Here is a 19,405-nt window from a genome sequence, read left to right on the forward strand (position 1 = left end):
GACTCTCACATGAACTCTGGTGCCCCTTTTCTGACCACCACGTCCCCTGGATGGGGAGGCCTGGCGGCACTCAGAGGAAGGATAGCAAGTTACCAAGAAGAGACTCGATATTCTAAGAGCATATGTAGGGGGAGGATGTCTCCCTCAATCACAGACATAGGGGAGGGGAGAAGGGGGGAAGTGGGAGGGAGGGAAGAATGGGAGGAAACAGGGGAAGGGCTAACAATCTAGATGTAATATGAATAAATTAATTAAAAATGTAAAAAAAAAAAAGAAGCTTACCATGGGATGTTGAAGGTGAAAGGAGGGATATTTGAACAGATTAAAATACATTGATGGTTAAATGGAATAAAACAAGAGTGACAGTTTTAAGGAACAGAATATCACTGCAAGTTATAGAAATAAGGAAATGGCCTTTTAAAAAAAAAGCTAGCACTCTTTTTGCTTTGTTTGTTTGTCAGAGACAGAGTCTCTCATTGGCCTGGTGCCTGTCTGCACAGGTGAGGCTGGCCGGCCACCGAGCCTCAAGGATGGCTTTTTAAACAAGGGTTCTGTGACTCAAACTCTGGTACAAGACAAGCTCGCTCTCCAACCAACCTTCTCCATTTTTGAAAAAAGTTAGTTTACAGAAAATGAGCGGAAACAGACACAGAGCTGGGTATCTGCAATCGGATCTGCTTAGGCACCGAGGAAGGAGGACCCTGACTCACAGCATTGGCACGAGGAGCTCAGCAAGTCTGTCTCAAAATAAGTGAAAAGGGCTAGGGATGTAGCTCAGTGGGACAGGGCTTGCCTAGCATGTGTGAGCCTTGGGATCAATTCCAGTAGCAGGGAAGGAAGGAAGGAAGGAAGGAAGGAAGGAAGGAAGGAAGGAAGGAAGAAGGAAGGAAGGAAGGAAGGAAGGAAGGAAGGAAGGAAGAAGGAAGGAAGGAAGGAAGGAAGAAGGAAGGAAGGAAGGAAGGAAGGAAGAAGGAAGGAAGGAAGGAAGGAAGGAAGGAAGGAAGGAAGGAAGGAAGGAAGGAAGAAGGAAGGAAGGAAGGAAGAAGGAAGGAAGGAAGGAAGGAAGAAGGAAGGAAGGAAGAAGGAAGGAAGGAAGGAAGGAAGAAGGAAGGAAGGAAGGAAGGAAGGAAGAAGGAAGGAAGGAAGGAAGGAAGAAGGAAGGAAGGAAGGAAGGAAGGAAGAAGGAAGGAAGGAAGGAAGGAAGAAGGAAGGAAGGAAGGAAGGAAGGAAGAAGGAAGGAAGGAAGGAAGGAAGGAAGGAAGAAGGAAGGAAGGAAGGATGGGCATGGGCAATAGCTCATTTGTAAACCGTCCGTGCCTGACTAGTGGTTTTACTCTGTTTTTGTGACAGCCTCACTACACCAGCCTCCTAAGCGCAGCCATGCCTAGTGACGCTTATAAGAAATCCCTTTCACACTTAACGCCTTTCTTGACATGCTAAGTCTTTACTATCCTGATCTAGTGCATGATCAAGGGCTCAAATGCTGCTGTGAAAAGACGGGGAGCGACCAACTCCGTGCTTTATTCCAGTGAACCTGCTTAAAATTCTGGAACCATTTACAGGATGTGCAAAGCAGCGCGCTATCTCTTAATCCCTCATAACCAATGCAGATTCTATGCAAGGAGGAGTCCTCAAGTTTGAAATGGTAAAAGCACACATACTGCTCCCCATAAGACCCAGGCGATCTGCGGAACGTGTGGCATTGCGGGTGATTTTATATAAAGATTCTAGGGACAGAATCATTTATCCTTTTCTATGGGAATGAAAACCAATGTAAAGACAGGCCCCAAGCCTCGCAAGCACAGATCTGGAGTACACACTCACTAGTCGATCCCTGTCGTTCTGGAGTGAGGACATGGCTTTTTTCAAGCTCTGTACTTCCGCGGGGCTGGAGGCAGGTGAAGGGGCTGCAGCCCTCTGCCTCCCTTCCTCTGACTTGCGGACTTTCTCCAGCTCGCTCCACAGGTGATCTCGCTCCTCCTGTAGCCTGGCCATGGCCTTGGCAAAGGACTGTGTTTGGTCATGAGGCTCTTCTGGCTGTGATGATAAGTGAAGCAACTGCTCATCGTTGGACATGAGCTGCCGGCTCAGTCTGCCGAGGTGGGACACGCCGTTCTCGGCAGCGGCCGGGGGCAAGGCAGCCTGGGAGAGGACGCCCCTCCCGCTGCTTCCGTCCTCCTGCCCTTTCAACTGGGCCAGCTCCTTCAGGCTGGCGTCGTACTTCTTCTTCAGGCCACCGAGCTCCTCAGTGGCGCGGTCCCTGCTGTCCTGCAAGGAGCTCATTGCCCTTCCAAAAGACTGAATCTGCGCCGTGAGATCTTTATTCTCTTTGGTTACCACAAGGAGCTTCTGCTCCATCTCGACCAGGTCTCTCGCCAGCTCGGCCACTCTCTCCTCCGCTGTTTCTGTTTCGTTTCGCATTATCCCCGCGTCATGATGGAGGTGCTTCAGCTCCTTCCTCAGCTTGTCCTCAATCTCGCTGACCTTCCTGGCAGCCTCCTTCTGAACACACGCCAACTCCTCTTCCAGATCTGCACTTCTCTTCTCGTGAGAGGAGAGCGCCATATTTAACCTCTGAACCTCCTCTTCCTTTACTTTCAGTTGGGCATGGTAGACACCTAGGGTACCCTCTTCCTGCAAGGCTGTCAACTGTCTCTTCAAGTTATCCACCTCTTTGGACAGACCCTGCTTCTCTGCGTGGAGGGCATCAGAGGACCTCTGCAGGCTCTGCTTGGCTGCTTCTGCCCCCTTCAGCTTCTCTTCTAAGTCTGCACACTCATTCCTCAACTCCTGGTTTTGCTGTAGTTGAGCCTCCAGGAGTTGCCTTTGCTGGCGGTCTTTGATGGCGATCACCTCATTCAGGTCTTGCCTGTACTGGACCAGTTCGGCATCCAGCTTGGCATTCTCGGAGTTGAGATCATCCATGTGGCCTCGCAGCCCTCGGATCTCTTCCCTCAGTTTATTGTTCTCCGCGGCCGCGTCTTGGATGAGCTGGTCTTTTTCCAAGATGACGGAGAGATGCCGCGCTTCCAGCTGCTGATAGTCACTCAGTACGCGCTCTCGGTCATTCTGGAGGGAGGACATAGACTTAACGAAGGAATCCAACTGAGCCTTCTGCTCGAGGCTCTCCTTCTTGACGTTTTCGAGCGCTTCCGTGAGCTGGTTGGTCTTCTCAACAGCCTTTTTGTTTTCCTCTTCTAAGGCAGCATTCTCCTCTTCCTCCTGGGACAAAAGATTTTCTAGTTCCTTGATCTCTTTCCTGTGTTGCTGCTGCAGTTCGGCGACAGCCACTTGGACGGCCTCTTCCTTGCCAGAGAGCAGACTTAGAATCTTCTGCTCCTTCTCGTTGACTTCGTCGTGCAGCCTACTGGTCAGCTCCCTGGAGGCCCTCAGATCACTCTCCAGTTGCTCAGAACTGAACTTACAGTCCTGGATAGCAGCTTCTCGCTGCTTTATGATCTCTTCCAAGTTTTCTTTATGTTCTTTACATTCTTCTAAAGAGTCACTTAAGTCAGCTGACTGCTCTTTGAGACTCTTAAGTTCTGATTCCAACTTAATTAACTCCTCCGTAGAACTGTGGTATAGGTGTCGGGTTTCCTCTAACTGGGCCGTCAGTTCTTTGTTTTCCCCCTGCAGGTCATGGCAAACCTTCTGTTGATGCTGGAGCTCTGTCTGGGCCTTGGACTCCCACATTTCCTTGTCATGCTCAAGCCTAAAGGGAGAGGGGCAGGGGGAGAAGGAGTGAGAGAGAAGACGGGAGAGGGCAAAGAAATGACATTAACTGTATGACACACACCAGACTAATCTACGGGTCAGTCAATACTCATGATTACAGGTTTTAATAGAGCTCTCAGTTCTCTGATATATGTACGTATACACGTGTACTGACAAGACCTACCACACAGAAAAAAAATAACATTAAAGAGACATCACAGAGATCTGAATCATGAAGCTGTGTTCCTTCTTTTAGTGATCCTGTTGGAGACACTGAAAAGTAAATCGGCTCCCAACCCCCACTGTCTTGTTCTACTTTGCTCCAGACAAGCTAACATTGGGTTTCTTTAAAGCTAGAACCGTGGCAAAAGAAACAGTAAGGAAACAGAAGGGGAGGGGCGCTAAGGGTGGAGGCTCTGTCGGCTCCAGAGCTTGGCATATGAAGAGCTGCTGACGCCCACTGTGGCGAAGGGAGGAGAAGACCACTCAGGACACGAAAGCAATCCATTGGGAGTAAGCGGGAGGAAACCTAGACAAAGGCAGCCAGACTGTCAAGAGATCCAGAATGAAAATGGAAAGGACAAGAATCCTATGCCAACTCTTAACAGAGATATGGGGAAAAGATGTCAGCGATTTTATGTTAATGATTTTATGCTAACACATTATAACAAGGAGTTACAAAAATGGCAAAAGGGTCAGAAGGGAAAGGATATACGTTCTAAGGGAATTTAAAACAAAAATTGGTTCTGTAATAAAGAAATAATAAGTAAAATAATAAAATAAAGGCAGTTTAAAAACTTTCTTTGCCTTCACCCTTATCTCTGGAGGGGAAAAAAGGGTTTCTTGCTTACCTGGAGATGCTGATCTTCAATTCCTCCACGTGGATGGTCATTTGTCGAAGCTGGTCCTTCAGAACCACGCAGTTTTCCTCCTTGAGTCTGATCTCTTCCTCTTTGGTTTGAATGGCATCACAAAACTTCTGCTCCCACTTCTTAGCTTCATCGATGACCCTGTCACGGTCATCCTGGAGGGACGACATGCTCTTGGTGAAGGCGGCCAGCTGGGCCACGGTGCTGTCCAAGGTATCCTGCAGCTGCTTCGTGTCCTTGTCTTTGCAGCTCAGCGTGGCCCGAGTGTCTGCCAGCGCCTCCTCCACACGGGCCTTTTCCCTGTGCAGAGCCTCCAGCTCCTCCTGCATGCTCTTCTGCTCTTTCAGCCGCTTCTCCTCTGCCTGCTCCAGCCTTCGAAGGAGATCTTCATCTTTCTGTCTCATCTGGCTCTTGATGGACTCTTTGTTGGCCTGAAGTTCCCTTTTCAACTTGAGGTTGTCCGCTAGCACCCTCGCGGCTTCGCTCTGGGTGTCATCGAGCAGTACTTTGAAGCTGGATAATTCCGCTTGTGCCTTTTTGCGGTGTTCTACCGCCTGCTCCAGACTGCCCTTTGTTACGTCCAGATCTTTTTGGGATTCGGTCTGAACAAACTCTAAGGCCTTGATAGTCTTCTCCAGAGCGCTGATCCTCTCTTGGTACCGGATGCAATCCTGCTGTAGCTGCTGCACCTCTTGCTGTTTTTCCCTCAGCAGCTCCTGGAGCTCCTTCGCGTGGCTCTTGCTGCCAGGCCCTTTCTGCGCTCCCTGCATCTTCTCCATACAGTCCTTTCGGATTTCGGACTCCACCTGGCTTTTTTCCTTGACCAGCCGCTGCTTTTCCTCTTCCAAATCACTCACACACTTTTTAAGGGTCTGCATTTCAGATTCTAGTTGCTCGTTTTTTATCTGGGCATCCGTAACATCCTGGTAATAGTTGCCAATGCTCCCATTAAGTTCCGCCAGCTGATTCATCAGCCTCTCCTCCAAGTCATCCTTCTCCTCCTCTGCCGTCTCTTTGAGCTTGGTAACTCTGGAGAGTTCGTCTTGGATTTGCTGGTTTAACATGTTTACTCTGGCGACTTCTTCTTCGAGCACCTTTAGTTCCCCATCCTTTGTGGACAGCTGACCCAGTAGGGCATTTTTCTCACTTTCTAAGGTCTGGTGGAGCTCCTTGTCTTTCTGTGTCTCCAACTCTAAGTCGGCAATTCTTCCCTTAAGCTGATCGAGCTGCTGCAGGTGGTTACCGAGGTCATCCTGTGAGCTCAACGGCCCACCGGTGCCAGACCTGGGGCTGGGAGCTGACGGGATGGCCTCCGCATCTTCAAGCTTAGTGCTCACACGCAGAGGACCCTGCTCTGGAGACTTGCCCACCACAGCTTGTGGTGCATCCTCAATAGCATCCTTTCGCTCATCTGAGTTCTCCGGGGCCTCTGGGCTAGCTGGTTTCAGCACGCGGTCTTCTACCTGACGCTTCAGGTCTCGGATCTCTTCGCTCAGAATGTCTTTCTCCGCGATTAAAGCCTCGGACTGCTGAGAAAGGGCTTGATACTCCAGTCTGACCCTTTCTAGCTCCTCTTTCAAGCTGGAGTTGGAAGAAAGAAGGGCTTCCGTGCTTTCCTTGGCTGCTCCTGCAGGCTGGGCCTCTGCCCTAAGCCGCTCGTTCTCCTCCTCCAGCTCAAGGATCTTCTGTTGCTTAGACTTAGCAAACTTCCTCATCTTTTCCTTCATCTCCTCCATCTCCTGCTCTGCCTCCCGCAGCCGCTGCTCTGTGCCCCTCTTGGCTGTCTCGGCGCTTCTCAACTTTCCATAGAGCTCTTGCTTGCCCTGCCTCACGCTTTCCAGCACCTGCTGCACCCTCTGCGCCTCGTCGCTCACGTTCTCGTAGGACTGCAGAAGAACTTCGTACTCCTTCTGCAGCTCCTTGTGCTTCTCTTGCCAGTCGGCGCTCTCCGCAACCCTGGAACTCCTCAAGGATTCAAGCTCCTTCACCAGCTTTTCCTTGTCCTCAGTGAGACCCTCCAGGGCCAGCTTCAGGCTTTCACAGGAGCCACCAAGGCTCTGATTTTCCAGCAAAGACCTGTCCATTTCCACAATGAGTTTGTCTCGTTCTTCCTGAAGGAGGGCTAACTTCCCTAGGAGTGCATCTTTCTCTTTATTCTGAGCAGAAACCTGGCTTTCTCCCGCGGCCAGCGACTGGGTCAGGCGTTCAACAGCATCCCTGGCTGCAGACAATTCCTCCTGCAGATTCTTGTTTTCTCTGAGCGCCTCTTTCCGGGAGATGAGGGCAGCCTGCAGTTTCCTCTGCATCTGGAGCTTGGCTTTAGTCTCCTCCTCAGTCTCTTCTGGCTTCTGCTTCAGTTCACACAGCTCCAGCTGGGCCTGCTGCAGCCTCTCCTCGTGCTCCTTGGCCTGTGCTTCCAGCTGTGTGTGCAGAGCCTTGATTAAGCGCTCCTGCTCCGCCATCTCTGACTGTACCGTGTGGAGGGTCTGCTCTTTCTCACTAAGCTGTCCAGCGAGATGGCTGACCTCGTCTTCCTTCTGGCGCATGCACTTTTGCAGGTCACCCAGCTCAGACTGCAACGTTTTCAGGTGTTCCAGGCCAGCGATTTCCAGCTGGCTTCTTTCCAATTCCTGCTTCAGCCTTTCTGCGTGGGCCTCGGCTTCGTGGGATGCTGCTGTCAAATTCTCGATTTCCAGACCCTGTTTACTTATCTGCTCTTGTAACAGGAATACTTCCTCTGACTTTTTAGTCAGCTCACTTGCTGTAGAACTAACTTTCAATTCCAGCTCCTCTTTCTCAACCTCCATTTCTTTCAGCTGGGCCTCAAGCTGGGCAACAGAAACAGGAGGCTGCAGAGGGGCTGTCTCTCCGGGGTGAGGAGGACGAGCTGCGTGTAAGCTGGGCTCTGACGCAGGCTGGGTGAGCTGCTGTTCTGCATCTTCCAGCGAAACTCCTAAACCTTGAGTGGGAAGAGCAGGTTCCTGCTGGTCAGCGCTGGGGAGCTGTCTGTCTACAGACTCCTGGGCGCGCATCTGGCACTGCTCATCAAGCTGCTCCTGGAGGCGACGGCAAGCAGCCTTCTGCCCCTCGAGCGCATCCTGGAGATGTTTCTCTTTCTCTTGCGTCTTTTTTAAAATCGCCTTTCGGGAAGTTAAGGCTTCTTGAAGCTTCTTTTGAAGTTGTTCCTTTTCTTTTTCAAGGTCTAGTATCTTTCCCTCCAACTCTGGCTTCCCGTGTTCCCCGCCGCCTGCACTGGGCGGGCTGCTCACCACAGGTGCTGCAGAGCCTCCATCCCCGGCATCCTTGGCACCCGTGGTTAATTTCTCAATAGTTGCCTGGTTTTCAGTGATCTCTGACTGAAGCAAATCTATTTGCTTTGCCTTATCCTGCAAGTTCTGATTCATCTGCTGGACCAGAGCCTGTAACTCTTCCTCCACTGCCATCTTTTCTTTCAAGTCTCTCCTTACATGCTCTAGTTCCACTTCTTTCTCAGATATTGTCTGCTTTAAAGAAACTTCGATTTCTTGCCACTTAGAAGCCCCACACTTTTCTGGGTCATCTTTGTTCTCTCTGTCTTCCTCCGGCTTTCTCCTCTCACTCTCCGCGGGTGGAGTCTCCCTGCTAGGCTCCTCTCTCGCCTGGGCTAACTCTTCCTCCAGCGTGCTAACTCTCTGGAGCAGCTGCTTTCTGTTAATCAGCGCTGCCTGGAGCTTCCGCTTGGTCTGCTCGCTCTCTCTCCTCAGGCGCTCCAGCTCCTGCTGCAGGCCCTCTTTGCTCAGCAGCCCCTCGGGGCTCGACTCTTCGTGACTGTGTTTAAGGCTGGAGACAGCTTCCTGATCTTCTACCTGCTCTTTCTTTGCCTCCTCAGCTCTGGACAGTAAGTTGAGCTGCTCCTTCAGAGTCTTAATTTCAACGCCAAGAGAGAACTTCTCTTCGTTAAGCTGAACCACCTTCTCTGTCATGCTGAAGCTAAGCTCTGTCACTTGCTGGTCCTTCTCCTGGATGGTTTGCTGGAGTGTCTCCACGTCTCTCCTTTTCTCTAGCAAGAGTTGGTTCATCCTGTCTATTTCTAGTTCCTTCTGTGACAGAGCTTGCGACAGTCCTTCCATCTCGTTGGAGATGTCCTTCACGAGCTCTGCCCCTGCCGACACCTCGCCTTCCTTCTTCTGCAGCTGGCTCTGCAGGCTCTTGACCTGGGCGCCCTGCTCGGAGAACCGCAGCTGCACAGCGTCCAGCTCCCTCTGCAGGGCTTCGATCTTCACCTCCTTAGACCTGGCTTCTATGCTCAGGCTGTGGATCTGCTCCGTGAGCACGTGCTGCTGAGTCCTCTGGCTTTCATAGTCCAGAGCTCTTTGTTTTTCTGCGTCAGCGAGGCTGGTCTCCAGGGCTCGGACCTGAGCCCTCAGCTCTGCTAAGATGTCAAGCTCCTCCAGGCGGGAAAGCAGCTGGTCTCTTTCCTCAGACAAAGCAGTGAGAGCGCTGCGGGAAGCCTCAGCACTCTTCTTAAGGTCTTCAATATGCTGGGTCAGGCTGCCAATTTCCTGAGCTTTCTTATCTAAATTTTTCTCATAAATTTCTTCTGCCTTATGAAGGCTTCTCTCAAGCTCCAAGACTTGAGTTTTAAGCCTTTCCAATTCACCCTGGTGACACTGACAGATGTCTGGTACTGGGGGGTATCTGTCCACACAGTCCAGCTTTGGGGACATTCCAGCGCTATTTGGAGATCCTGCCTCAGATGTTTGCAGCCGATCTTCAGGGCTCGCCTGTTCCTCTTTTCCAACTGCTGGGACGCAGCTCTCCTCACTGGCCTCTCCTGCTGCCATGGGGGGCAGTCCTTCGCTCCCCATCAGCTCCCCTTCTTTCTGGCCGAGGACCTCATAGTACCTCTCAGGCCTCTTGCCCTGCAGCTGGGACTTGAGAAATGCGATTTCCTCCTGGGCTTCTTTCATTTCCACTAATAAAACTGATAGTTCTTTGTGCTTCTGAGAAAATGTGTTCTCCAGGACATCCTGCCCGCTCTCTTCAGGACCAGAACCACTCTCCTTGAGCAGAGTAACACCAGCAGTGCTGACCTTTTAAAAAAGAAGCAAAGAAACACCAAGGAAAGTCTTAGTCAAATATGTCACACAGGATTAAAAACAGCACAGTGCTAACTAGCATCTCATGAATTTTCTACAACTTGCAACTTTTTGGTCCAAACTTCTTTTATGCCACAAAACTGTTAAAATTTATCAAGCTCTGTAACTCCCAAACTGAATGTCCAAGATTCAGACCACCCCACTGAGGTCTCTTTCTAGTCAAAAGGGCCCAAAGCTTGCAATCCATATTTTAGATAGTTCCCATACAAAAAAAATTTCTTCTTTAGGTTAAAACTCCTGGTTGTTTCTGATTTGAACAACAAAACAAAACAAAACAAAAAGAGCAGGAAATGAGTTAAGTCTCTCATCCCACACCAAAAAATAAGTTATGAGATTTGTTTTCCTAAGCAATTTACTGAAATAAGAAAGCTGTAAAATTAAACAACAGGCACTAGCACTGACAAGTAGATCCCCACACAAGCAGATGCAGACAAGTTAGCAGGGTCAGAAAGTTCAAAGTGAGCTCTGCTGCGACGTGGGCGTGACATTATGGACTCATGTGGCAAATATGAGACAGATTGTTACCGATATCTATGTTGGCTACTCAATCCATGTCATCTCTACAGTTGTTTGCTTGGGAAAGAAAATGAATAAATCTCACAATGTAATTAGTTAAGGTTCAGTAAGAAACTTTGTCTCAAAAAATACAGTGTTGAGCAATCAAGGAAGAAAGCTGACACTGAGCTCTGGTCTCCACAGGCACAGGCAAACACACACACACACACACACACACACACACACACACACACACACACACACATCATATACAGATGCCCAAGGGGGAAATGTGGGCGTGGCTCACTGGAAAAAGTGCTTGCTGCCTGAGTTTAGATCCTCCACATCCATGTAAATGCCAGGCATGGTAGTACATGTCTACAATCTCATCATTTTTCATAAGTGCTGTCTTGATGGTTTCTGCTTCTTTGTCCCCTGCATTATGGAGACCATACTTCCTAGAGCTCAGTACCAGGCACAGGGGAAGCTCCTCTGTAAGTTCTTTCTGTCACATCACGTTCCCAGCCCTACAGATAGGAAAGTCTAATACAGTACAACAACAACAAAACAAAACAAACAACATATTGTTCTTTCATTCTCTTCCCTCACTCCCTACAATATCTACAGGGTTCAGGGTTCAGGGTTCAGGGTTCAGGGTTCAGGTCACTTTTTGACTAAAGACTGAAGTCATCCGCACCAGGAGGGCAGAGAACCAGAGAACCCTGCTCTCTCTAGACACTCCCCTTAGTCTTTCTTCCTCTTTTCCTGAACTTTCTTCTTTTAGCAATCTTTTCTATTTAATCTCTGTGATCTCCAGTCAGCTTTTCTGTGCAGTTTCTATGTTTTAAGATCTCCTTTCTTCAGCTTTGGCTGTGACACAAAGAAATCCTGTCTTGAAAAGCCAAAAATCACCTTTCTTTCCTATTGTCTGCTATTTATCTTCTGCATCTTTTGTTTTTCATTATCTTACCAGATTCCAATCTTTCTTAACTGTGTTGACATTTTTTTTAAGCCACGATAGCTTATTTTCACTAGAAATCATTGGCAAGCTTGTAAGGGAACACTTAGAAGTATTGGACAAAGAAGTAATAGATGCGTAAGATGCATTTTTATTTTATTTTTATTTATTCATTTTTTTTTGGTCAGAGTCTTACCATTTGTAACTATATAATACTTCAATTTTCTAAATTAAGTCTCTTTTGGCAATTTTGAGAACAAGCCTTCAGTGGCTCCATAAAAAAGCACTGAATATAAGTTTGATGATTAATTTTATATGGTAACTGGTTTAGATCATGGTACCTAGATCTTTAGCCAAATACTACTGCAGGGTTTTCTATCAAGTTATTTTAGTTGGAGACTTGTGTATGAATTTATGTGTGTGCATGTGGTGAGGCCACATATATGTGCACCCACATGTAGAAGCCAGAGGTCTACTTTCAGTGTCATTCCTCAGAAGCCATCACCTTGTTTTCTGAGAAAGGCTTGGAGCTCCCCAAGTGGGTAGCCTGGCTGGCCACCAAGCCCCAGGGATCTACCTCTGTGTCTCAGTGAGATTACAAACCTGCACCATCACGTCCAGGTTTTAGAGCTGCTGGGCTCCTACTTAGGACCTGACACTACACACCAAGCACCTTACCACTGACCTATCCTCCCATTACAAACTAGGAGAATCTGGATAAGGCGGATTACCTTTCCTAATTCAGGTGAACCTTTTCCATCAGTTGAGACCTTGGCAGGGTTAAAAAAAAAAAAGAAAGAAAGAAAATCTTTCCTATTCCTGAGAGTGAGTCAATTCTCCTGGCAGACCAGCTTTGGACTCAAGTTTTGATAATTCTCTATGACAGGCAGCCTTTGGTTCAACTGGAAGACTCCGCATTTGCCAATCTCTAAAACTGTGTCTCTGGGTCTACACTGGGTGTTCACTTTGTGCCTGTGGAGTGACACTCCCGCTAAGAAGCTTCACTCCTCCCCAACACCACTTAAGGAATCAAGTGAGAGCATGGCTGGTTAAACACGATGCAGCCAACAATGACACTGAGTCCACAGAACGACAGGAAGCAGTGATGCCTCCATCATAAAGAATTGCAGTTGCTCCAAGGGCCAAGAAGAGACCCTGAAGAGGACGTCCTTATCTACCAGCCTCTGGTCCCTGCTATGGCTGAGGGAACTGTCACAGAAGACATGGGAAGAACGGAAACGCTGGAGAATGGGGAGAGGCGTGAAATGCTGTCTCCTGCACACCTCATGGCTCCCGCACCCATGAACTCTCAGCAGCTGTGTGTATGTGAACAAGATCAAGCCAGAGAAAATTCCAGCATAGATGGGCAGGAGCTCTTATCAAGGAGCTATTAGCACTTAAAAAAAAAACAAAACAGGAAAGAATACCCTATAATTGTTAGTAAATCATATGTCACTTGAATATGTGAAAGTTATAGGACACTTTGACAATAAATCATTATCTATTTTAATACCCATGGAAGGACTATGTATATATAGGGTAATATATAATTAAGTGGTGATGTTTGGGTTATAAGTATGCAAATTAAATGTATTAAACTGTAAGGGACACAAAGAATTTCAGTGTCTCTGATCTTGAAGATTACAGTGTCAGTTGCAGTAAACCTAGACACCCTACTCAGGTGTAGCCAACGGACAGCACATTCTCCACAGTTGTGTGGAGAGCAGGGACTGACTCTGACATGAACTCTGATGCCCCATATTTGACCACTTCCCCTTGGTGGGGACGCCTGGTGGCACTCAGAGGAAGGGGAAGCAGGCTACCAGGATGAGACCTGATAGGCTCTGATCATATGGCAGGGGAGGAGGTCTCCTTCTGTCACAGACCTAGGGGAGGGTAAGAGGGTGAAAAAGGGAGGGAGGGGGAACAGGAAGATATAAGTGAGGGGATAACAATTGAGATGTAATCTGAATAAGTTATTTAAATTAAAAAAGAAAATATGATTTTAAAGCACACAACTCAACTTTTACAATTTAACTACTGATAAGATTAACATGAAGTACAAAATATAGTAACTTGAGAAGCCATTAGCACTTGATGGCTCCTTCAGGAGGGAGAATCATTCTTTTTTCAGAGTGTCCCCAGTGCCACAATGGATGGCCCCATGCCCATGCATGTACCAGTAATAGTGACTTAGTGGGTTATGAAAAAAAAAAAAAAGATATGAAATTGGGAGAGACACATTCTAGAGCAGCTGTAATTGTATTCATACATGTATGTATGTGGATGAACTTACAAATACAGGAAAATTAGAACTAAAAAGTAGAATAAATTTCAGGTTACAAAAGCCACAATTTTGTTTTTTTGGTTTGTTTGTTTTTAATTAATTTATCTTTTTATTTCATGTGCATTGGTGCTTTGTCTGCATGTATGTCTGTGTGAGGGTTTCAGATCCTGGAGTTACAGACAGTTGTGAGCTGTCATGTGGGTGCTGGGGATTGAACCTGGGTCCTCTGGAAGAGCAGTCAGTGCTCTTAACCACTGAGCCATCTCTCCAGCCCCCAAAAGCCACAGTTTTGTAACGGTCTCTTTGAAATACAATCCTGAGTAAGAACTGCCAACTGGGAGACATGAGACACTCAAGAGCTTTCGGTTCATCTCCACAAGAGACACGCTGTGGTGGTTTGAATGGCACTGGCCTCCACAGGCTCAGGCATTTGAACACTTGGTCCCCAGTTGGTGGGTGCTATTTGGCGAGGTTGAGGAGGTGTGGCTAGTGGAGGAAGTGTGTTACTGGGGGCAGGCTCTGAGAGTCTGAAGACTGGAGCCATTTCTAGTCCACTCTCTATGCTCCAAGCATATGATGGACGTGATCACTTTCTTTCCTACTCCTGCAGCCGTGCCTACTGCTCACTTGCTGACCAGGATGGAATTGTACCCTCTGGAGCTGTAAGCCAAAATAAACTCTTTCTTCCTTAAGTTGTCTTGGTCATGGTGTTTTATTATAGCAACAGAAAAGTAACTAATACACAAGACAAAGAATTCCAAATATTGGGGCTGCAGAGATGGCTCAGAGGTTAAGAGCACTGACTGCTCTTCCAGAGGTCTTGACTTCAATTTCCAGCAACCACATGGTGGCTCACAACCATCTATGGTGTGACCTGATGCCCTCTTCTGCCTGCAGGTGTACATGCAGGCAGAGCATTGTATACATAATAATAGATAAATAAATCTAAGGAAAAAAATCCAAATATTTGGAAACAAGTAAATGAAAAAGTCTAATAATTATGACTCTCCTAAATGTCATTTCACTCCACAGGTAACATAATCTCTGTCAACACTAGTAACTGTTGGAGTTAGCCCCCTTAGTCTAGGTCGCACTGTGCTGTACTAAGTGGCCACTTACCTCACAGACTGTGCCATCAGCCTCCCCTGCTCTATTCTGAGCCTCCAGAAGAGTAATCCGAGAAGAGAGTTTTTCTGAAAATCAAAAAGTAGTATCTTTAGGACAGTATATGTGGAGCACGTGAAAAAACAGAGACATAGTTGTGCCAAAGCTACTTGAGATGCATAAAATAATGAAGAGGAATGAAGTCAGCAAAGTACCTTGAGGGAGATGACAGACTGATGACACCAAGAGAGTATGAGCTATCAGACACAGGTGGACTCGGTATGATGATGACCGTGAGAGAAATGCTGACAGTGGAAGGGTAGGAAGGCCACCTATGCAAGGACACGTGAACTGGGACAGCTATTTTATGGTATAATCTGGAATCCTACTGGCTTTGTTTATCCACACCCCTACTGTTTGAGTTGTGCACTTTTGCACAATTGTACTTACAATGTTCTCAATTAATGTTCAGACATTAAATCTGAGCACTAGAAGGCAGCTACGTAATTCCAGTGACCAAATGAGGAAACCAGGGGCATGATGTGAAGAGCTAGACGGAGGGCTGGAATCAGAACCCACGTCTAACCGACAGCTCTAACGTAGGCCTCAGCGCCCCGGAAGATAAGCTAGGCAACACTGATCCCGGAGATAGTCCAGGCAGCAGCATCTTCCTGAAAAACTAAATACACTAAAGAAAGAGAGCAGTTTTAATACAGCAACTCAATGCCTTAGCATGACCTCGTGGGGCTCGCATGTTTTGCATCCTACTTTATCCTCCAACCTCCTCTTGTATTGACCCTACAACAAAAATTCAGAGCTTCTTTCTGTTCCTCAAACATCAAGTTCGCTCACACCTGACATTTGTTCTGCTCTTTTCCCTGATTAAAGTATTCCTTGCATGACTGCCTCATTGCAGTCACTGGAATGTCAAGTTCCCAGGCAGGCCTGTTCTGACCTCTGTAAAGAGCCTGGTTCACAGGACAGGATGAATATTCATGAAACTATGAATTCAAAACAGTTACGTATGCTCTGCTCAGACATTTCAAACCCAAGAGAGGTGTATAGCTGTAGAAATGGCAGGGAAAAAGTAACATGAAAAAGCCAAGATGAAACAAACATGCACAAACTCAAAGGTAATCTGTGATAGCAGACACAAAAGCCAGTACAGCAAAGTCTTAAGGCCAATGACCCTGGAGGGACAGACAATGGAAGTCACAGACCCCGTGAAGCATGAGAAAGTCACATGAACATGACAGAAACTGCTTGCAAAATGGTAAAATAAGGATCATGTATAAAGTATCAAAAAAAGTACTGTAAGTGGGTTAAATAATAAGCTCAATTTGTGGCTTTCTTGGCAATGGTGGGAGTATATTCAACAGTTATGCATTTAATGATGCATAATTTCCAGGTATTGGATGTAGTTTTGTGAAGTTTACCTGGTGTCCCCTCTGACTCCCACACAGCCCAACCCAGCCCAGTGGTCAGGTACTCTAGAGCAGTGGTTCTCAACCTGTGGGTTGTGACCCCCTGGAGGTCTGGTGACCCTTTCACGGGGGGTCACATATCAGATAGCCACACTACCATTCATGACAGTAGCAAAACTACAATTATAATGTAGCAACGAATATAATGTTATGGTTGGGGATCACCCCAGCATGAGAAACTGTATTAAAGGACTGCAGCGTTAGGAAGGTTGAGAACCACGGCTATAGACGAATGAGCACAGTGAAACATCATCACCACATGCGAACGCTCCTGAGCTGAGGAGGTTTCTCACGAAGCACATGATGAGCAGCAGACTGTCTAAGATACGCCTTCATTCTTGCCGACTGTTCCAGCAGTCCAGGAGAATGAATGCTAATGCACTCAGCTTAACCCAGCAAGGTTTTATTCAGCAGCTGTTATTCGCCAGGTGATAATAAGTTTAGGTAAAGAAATGTTCTCTGCCCTTAGAAAGCTCACCCCGTGTCTTCGGAGGGCTCACAACTTAAAAGGTAAGCACGTAACTGATCATCCTAGTGCATCAGGAAAGGGATGAAGGCTGATGTGGGGGAGAAGGCACGCAAGCCAGGATGAAGTCAGGGCCCTGGGTGAGCGCTGAGGGAGCAGGCAGACTGAGAGGAGCAGTAAGAGTCTAAGCAGGGCGCTGAGATGGGAAAAGCCAACGGGTCCACTCCGGCTCATGCCAATTTCTCTTTCCTCATTTTGTCTATTGAAAAATTCAACATCTTAACAAAGTTCAATTCAGGCCACGCTCCCAAATGAACATGAGCCACTCAGAAATCCTGCAGCACTCACAGAAAATACCAGAAAACGTGGCACTGACGTAGGCACCAGCACTACGCTCCGATATTAGGGTGCTCTAGTTTTATCTTGGTACTCCCAGCTCAGCTCTCTGAGATCCTGGGAGCGCAGAGGCAGCTCCCTGTGTACACGCACAGTGCTAAGGGCAGAGGCATATACGGCATAAGATGACAGAATTACCGTTTTCATTTCTACATACCGTTCTCAGCTTTCAGCCCCTCCAGCTCTACAGAACCAAGGAGCAAGGCTGCCTTCTCGTTCTCGAGCTCTACCACTCTCCTCTGCAAGGAGATGACGTCCTCCGCCATGACCACCTGCAGTGCAGAGAGACAACAGGTGAGTCCACACTGACGCCCCGGGGGCCTCTGGTACCATCCGAATGTTCTCTAGCCCCAGGACACTTTCAAAGCAGCATCTACTGAAGACAGAAAAAAAAAAAAAAGAATAAAATACATCCCACAAGCTTCCTGTTCATTGGATTTTGAATCCAAGACAGAAGCCTGGATTACAAAGACAGAAATTCCAACTCAAATGCACACGACAGAACGTCTCAGCAGTTCACACGCAGCATGGCAGATGAGGTTTGATTAAGGCCAGCAAGCAGCAAGGCCTGGAGGAAATGGACACAAAGAGGGACTGAAGAGGAGGAAGAGAGGCAATTTCTGCACAGTTGGATTTTTTTCCATTTACAATAAAATGTTCTTCTGTTTAATTTATGTATCCAGAATGCTTGTCTCTCTTAATGACAAGCAAGTATCTGTATTAAATCTTTATTTTGTCTTTTTACATATCTGTATCCTGATGGGGCTTACTTTATACAATTTTCCATGCAATTCCATGGAAATGTCTATGTTAGGCTATAGAGTTCTCACAGAAGTTGCAGGAGATATGTTTAGGGTTTGGGACCTCTATCTAGAGAAAAGTTTCTAGTTTGGAATATGTAAAGCAAACAAAACTCCAATAAAATAGCTATAGGCATTCTATCTTGAACAACAAGAAAGCCTTGGGGAGGAAGAAAGCTATAGTGTGAGGTGACCGAACAGAGAAAGAACGTCAGAACATCAGTCAGCAGGAGCTAGCTGTCTGTGTAAACTCGGCCTAAACTCCAGCTGACCAATGAGTGATATAACTACTGGGCCACCTCAAACCCACTGACCTAAGGGGCCGTCTACCACAGGCCAGAGTGTAGAGTGTGGGTCCATGCTACTGGCTGATAAAAAGTAATCAAAATGCTTCAGAATTTTAGAAACAATAAAACAGAACCTCCCACACGAAACGTTTATAGCATCTAGTATGTAATACAAAAATCCTCCATGACAGAGAGAAATGGGAAGCTGTGATTCAGTCTCAAGGAAAACCATAACCAACAGAGAGTAATCGCAAAATGATGCAAACTTTGGATTAGCAAAAAAGGACTTATTTATTTATTGTAGTAAAGATGATCAAAACCAGCATCTTTTGCAGATTTGACATGATTTTTAAATTTTATTTATTTATTTATTTATTTTAGTCAGAGTCTCACAATATAGATCAGCAAGATGGCCCTGAACTTGAAATGTCTTGTTTCTACCTCCTAAGTTCTGGGCTTACAAAGATATGCTACTTCACCTGGCTGCAAGCTAGGATTTTAAAAAATGATATTAGAACTATGGTAAGACATAACATGTTAGCAATGTATGAAAAGAGAGGAACTTTTGGTATAAACAACTCTATAGAATGCAAAAGCTTGAAAATCTAGAATAGAAAATCACAAACATGAAATGAAAAATCCAATAGACAGATCTGATAGAATAATACAGGTAAAAGAAATGCACTGTGACCTTGAAGACAGATCTACAGAAACAAATCAGTCTAACTGTGGAAGAAAAATGACCACAGTCTCAAGGATACGCAGGACAACACCAAAATATACTTTAACTGGAGCCTCAGAGGAGAGGAAGGACAGAAAACACAGAAAAAGTATTTTAAGATGGCCAAACTTTTCTCACATAGAAGCTTATATATGTAAGAGAAAGAGAAAGAAAGAAAGAAAAAAGACTCAACAAAAAAGAGAAAACTGCAAAGAAAACCACAGCTGACTGCATCACAAAACGAGAAACTGACACTTCCATCGATAGGGACTACCATCTGAATAATTACTGAAGAACTGCTGGGGAAACGGAAGACAGATGACTGTAAATATATTTTTAATGTCCTGAATGAAAAAGTGTCAATACAGAAATATAAATCCATTCAAGAACAAAACAAAATGCATATATTAGCTAACATCAAGAGAATTTTTCTCTAGTAGTCTTGGCTACAAGAATTGATGGTTATTCTAGAAAAACACTATCACATAGAAAGCAAGCTTCAGAGAGGAAAGATCAGGGCACATGGTAAGTATGCAGGTGAATAGTAACTCAGCATCTTCTCCTTACTGTGTTTTAAGTACACGTACCTTTTGAATGCATACAGTGTACGCTAAGATTTAAAACTTTAACATAACAGCATATATAGCACAAACACAGGGTGACACTATGTCACTATGTCATTACAA

The 19,405-nt window shown here is 46.4% G+C and overlaps 1 protein-coding gene across 12 annotated transcripts in view; it reads right to left on the minus strand.

The window, feature by feature from the left end:
* The window catches only part of GOLGB1 (golgin B1), a 67,847-nt gene that overhangs the window by 19,228 nt on the left and 29,214 nt on the right, over nucleotides 1–19,405 (minus strand). For all 12 annotated transcript variants that reach the window (XM_084802372.1, XM_084802374.1, XM_084802373.1 and 9 more), the window contains 4 exons: nucleotides 17,069–17,183; nucleotides 14,581–14,654; nucleotides 4,566–9,655; nucleotides 1,825–3,712 (listed from right to left, as the gene is read on the minus strand). In XM_084802372.1, the coding sequence (XP_084658498.1) occupies nucleotides 1,825–3,712; nucleotides 4,566–9,655; nucleotides 14,581–14,654; nucleotides 17,069–17,183 (7,167 nt within the window). The remainder of the gene's footprint in view (nucleotides 1–1,824; nucleotides 3,713–4,565; nucleotides 9,656–14,580; nucleotides 14,655–17,068; nucleotides 17,184–19,405) is intronic.

The sequence above is a fragment of the Acomys minous genome (assembly GCF_964271855.1).
Source record: "Acomys minous genome assembly, chromosome: 11".
Taxonomy (NCBI): domain Eukaryota; kingdom Metazoa; phylum Chordata; class Mammalia; order Rodentia; family Muridae; genus Acomys; species Acomys minous.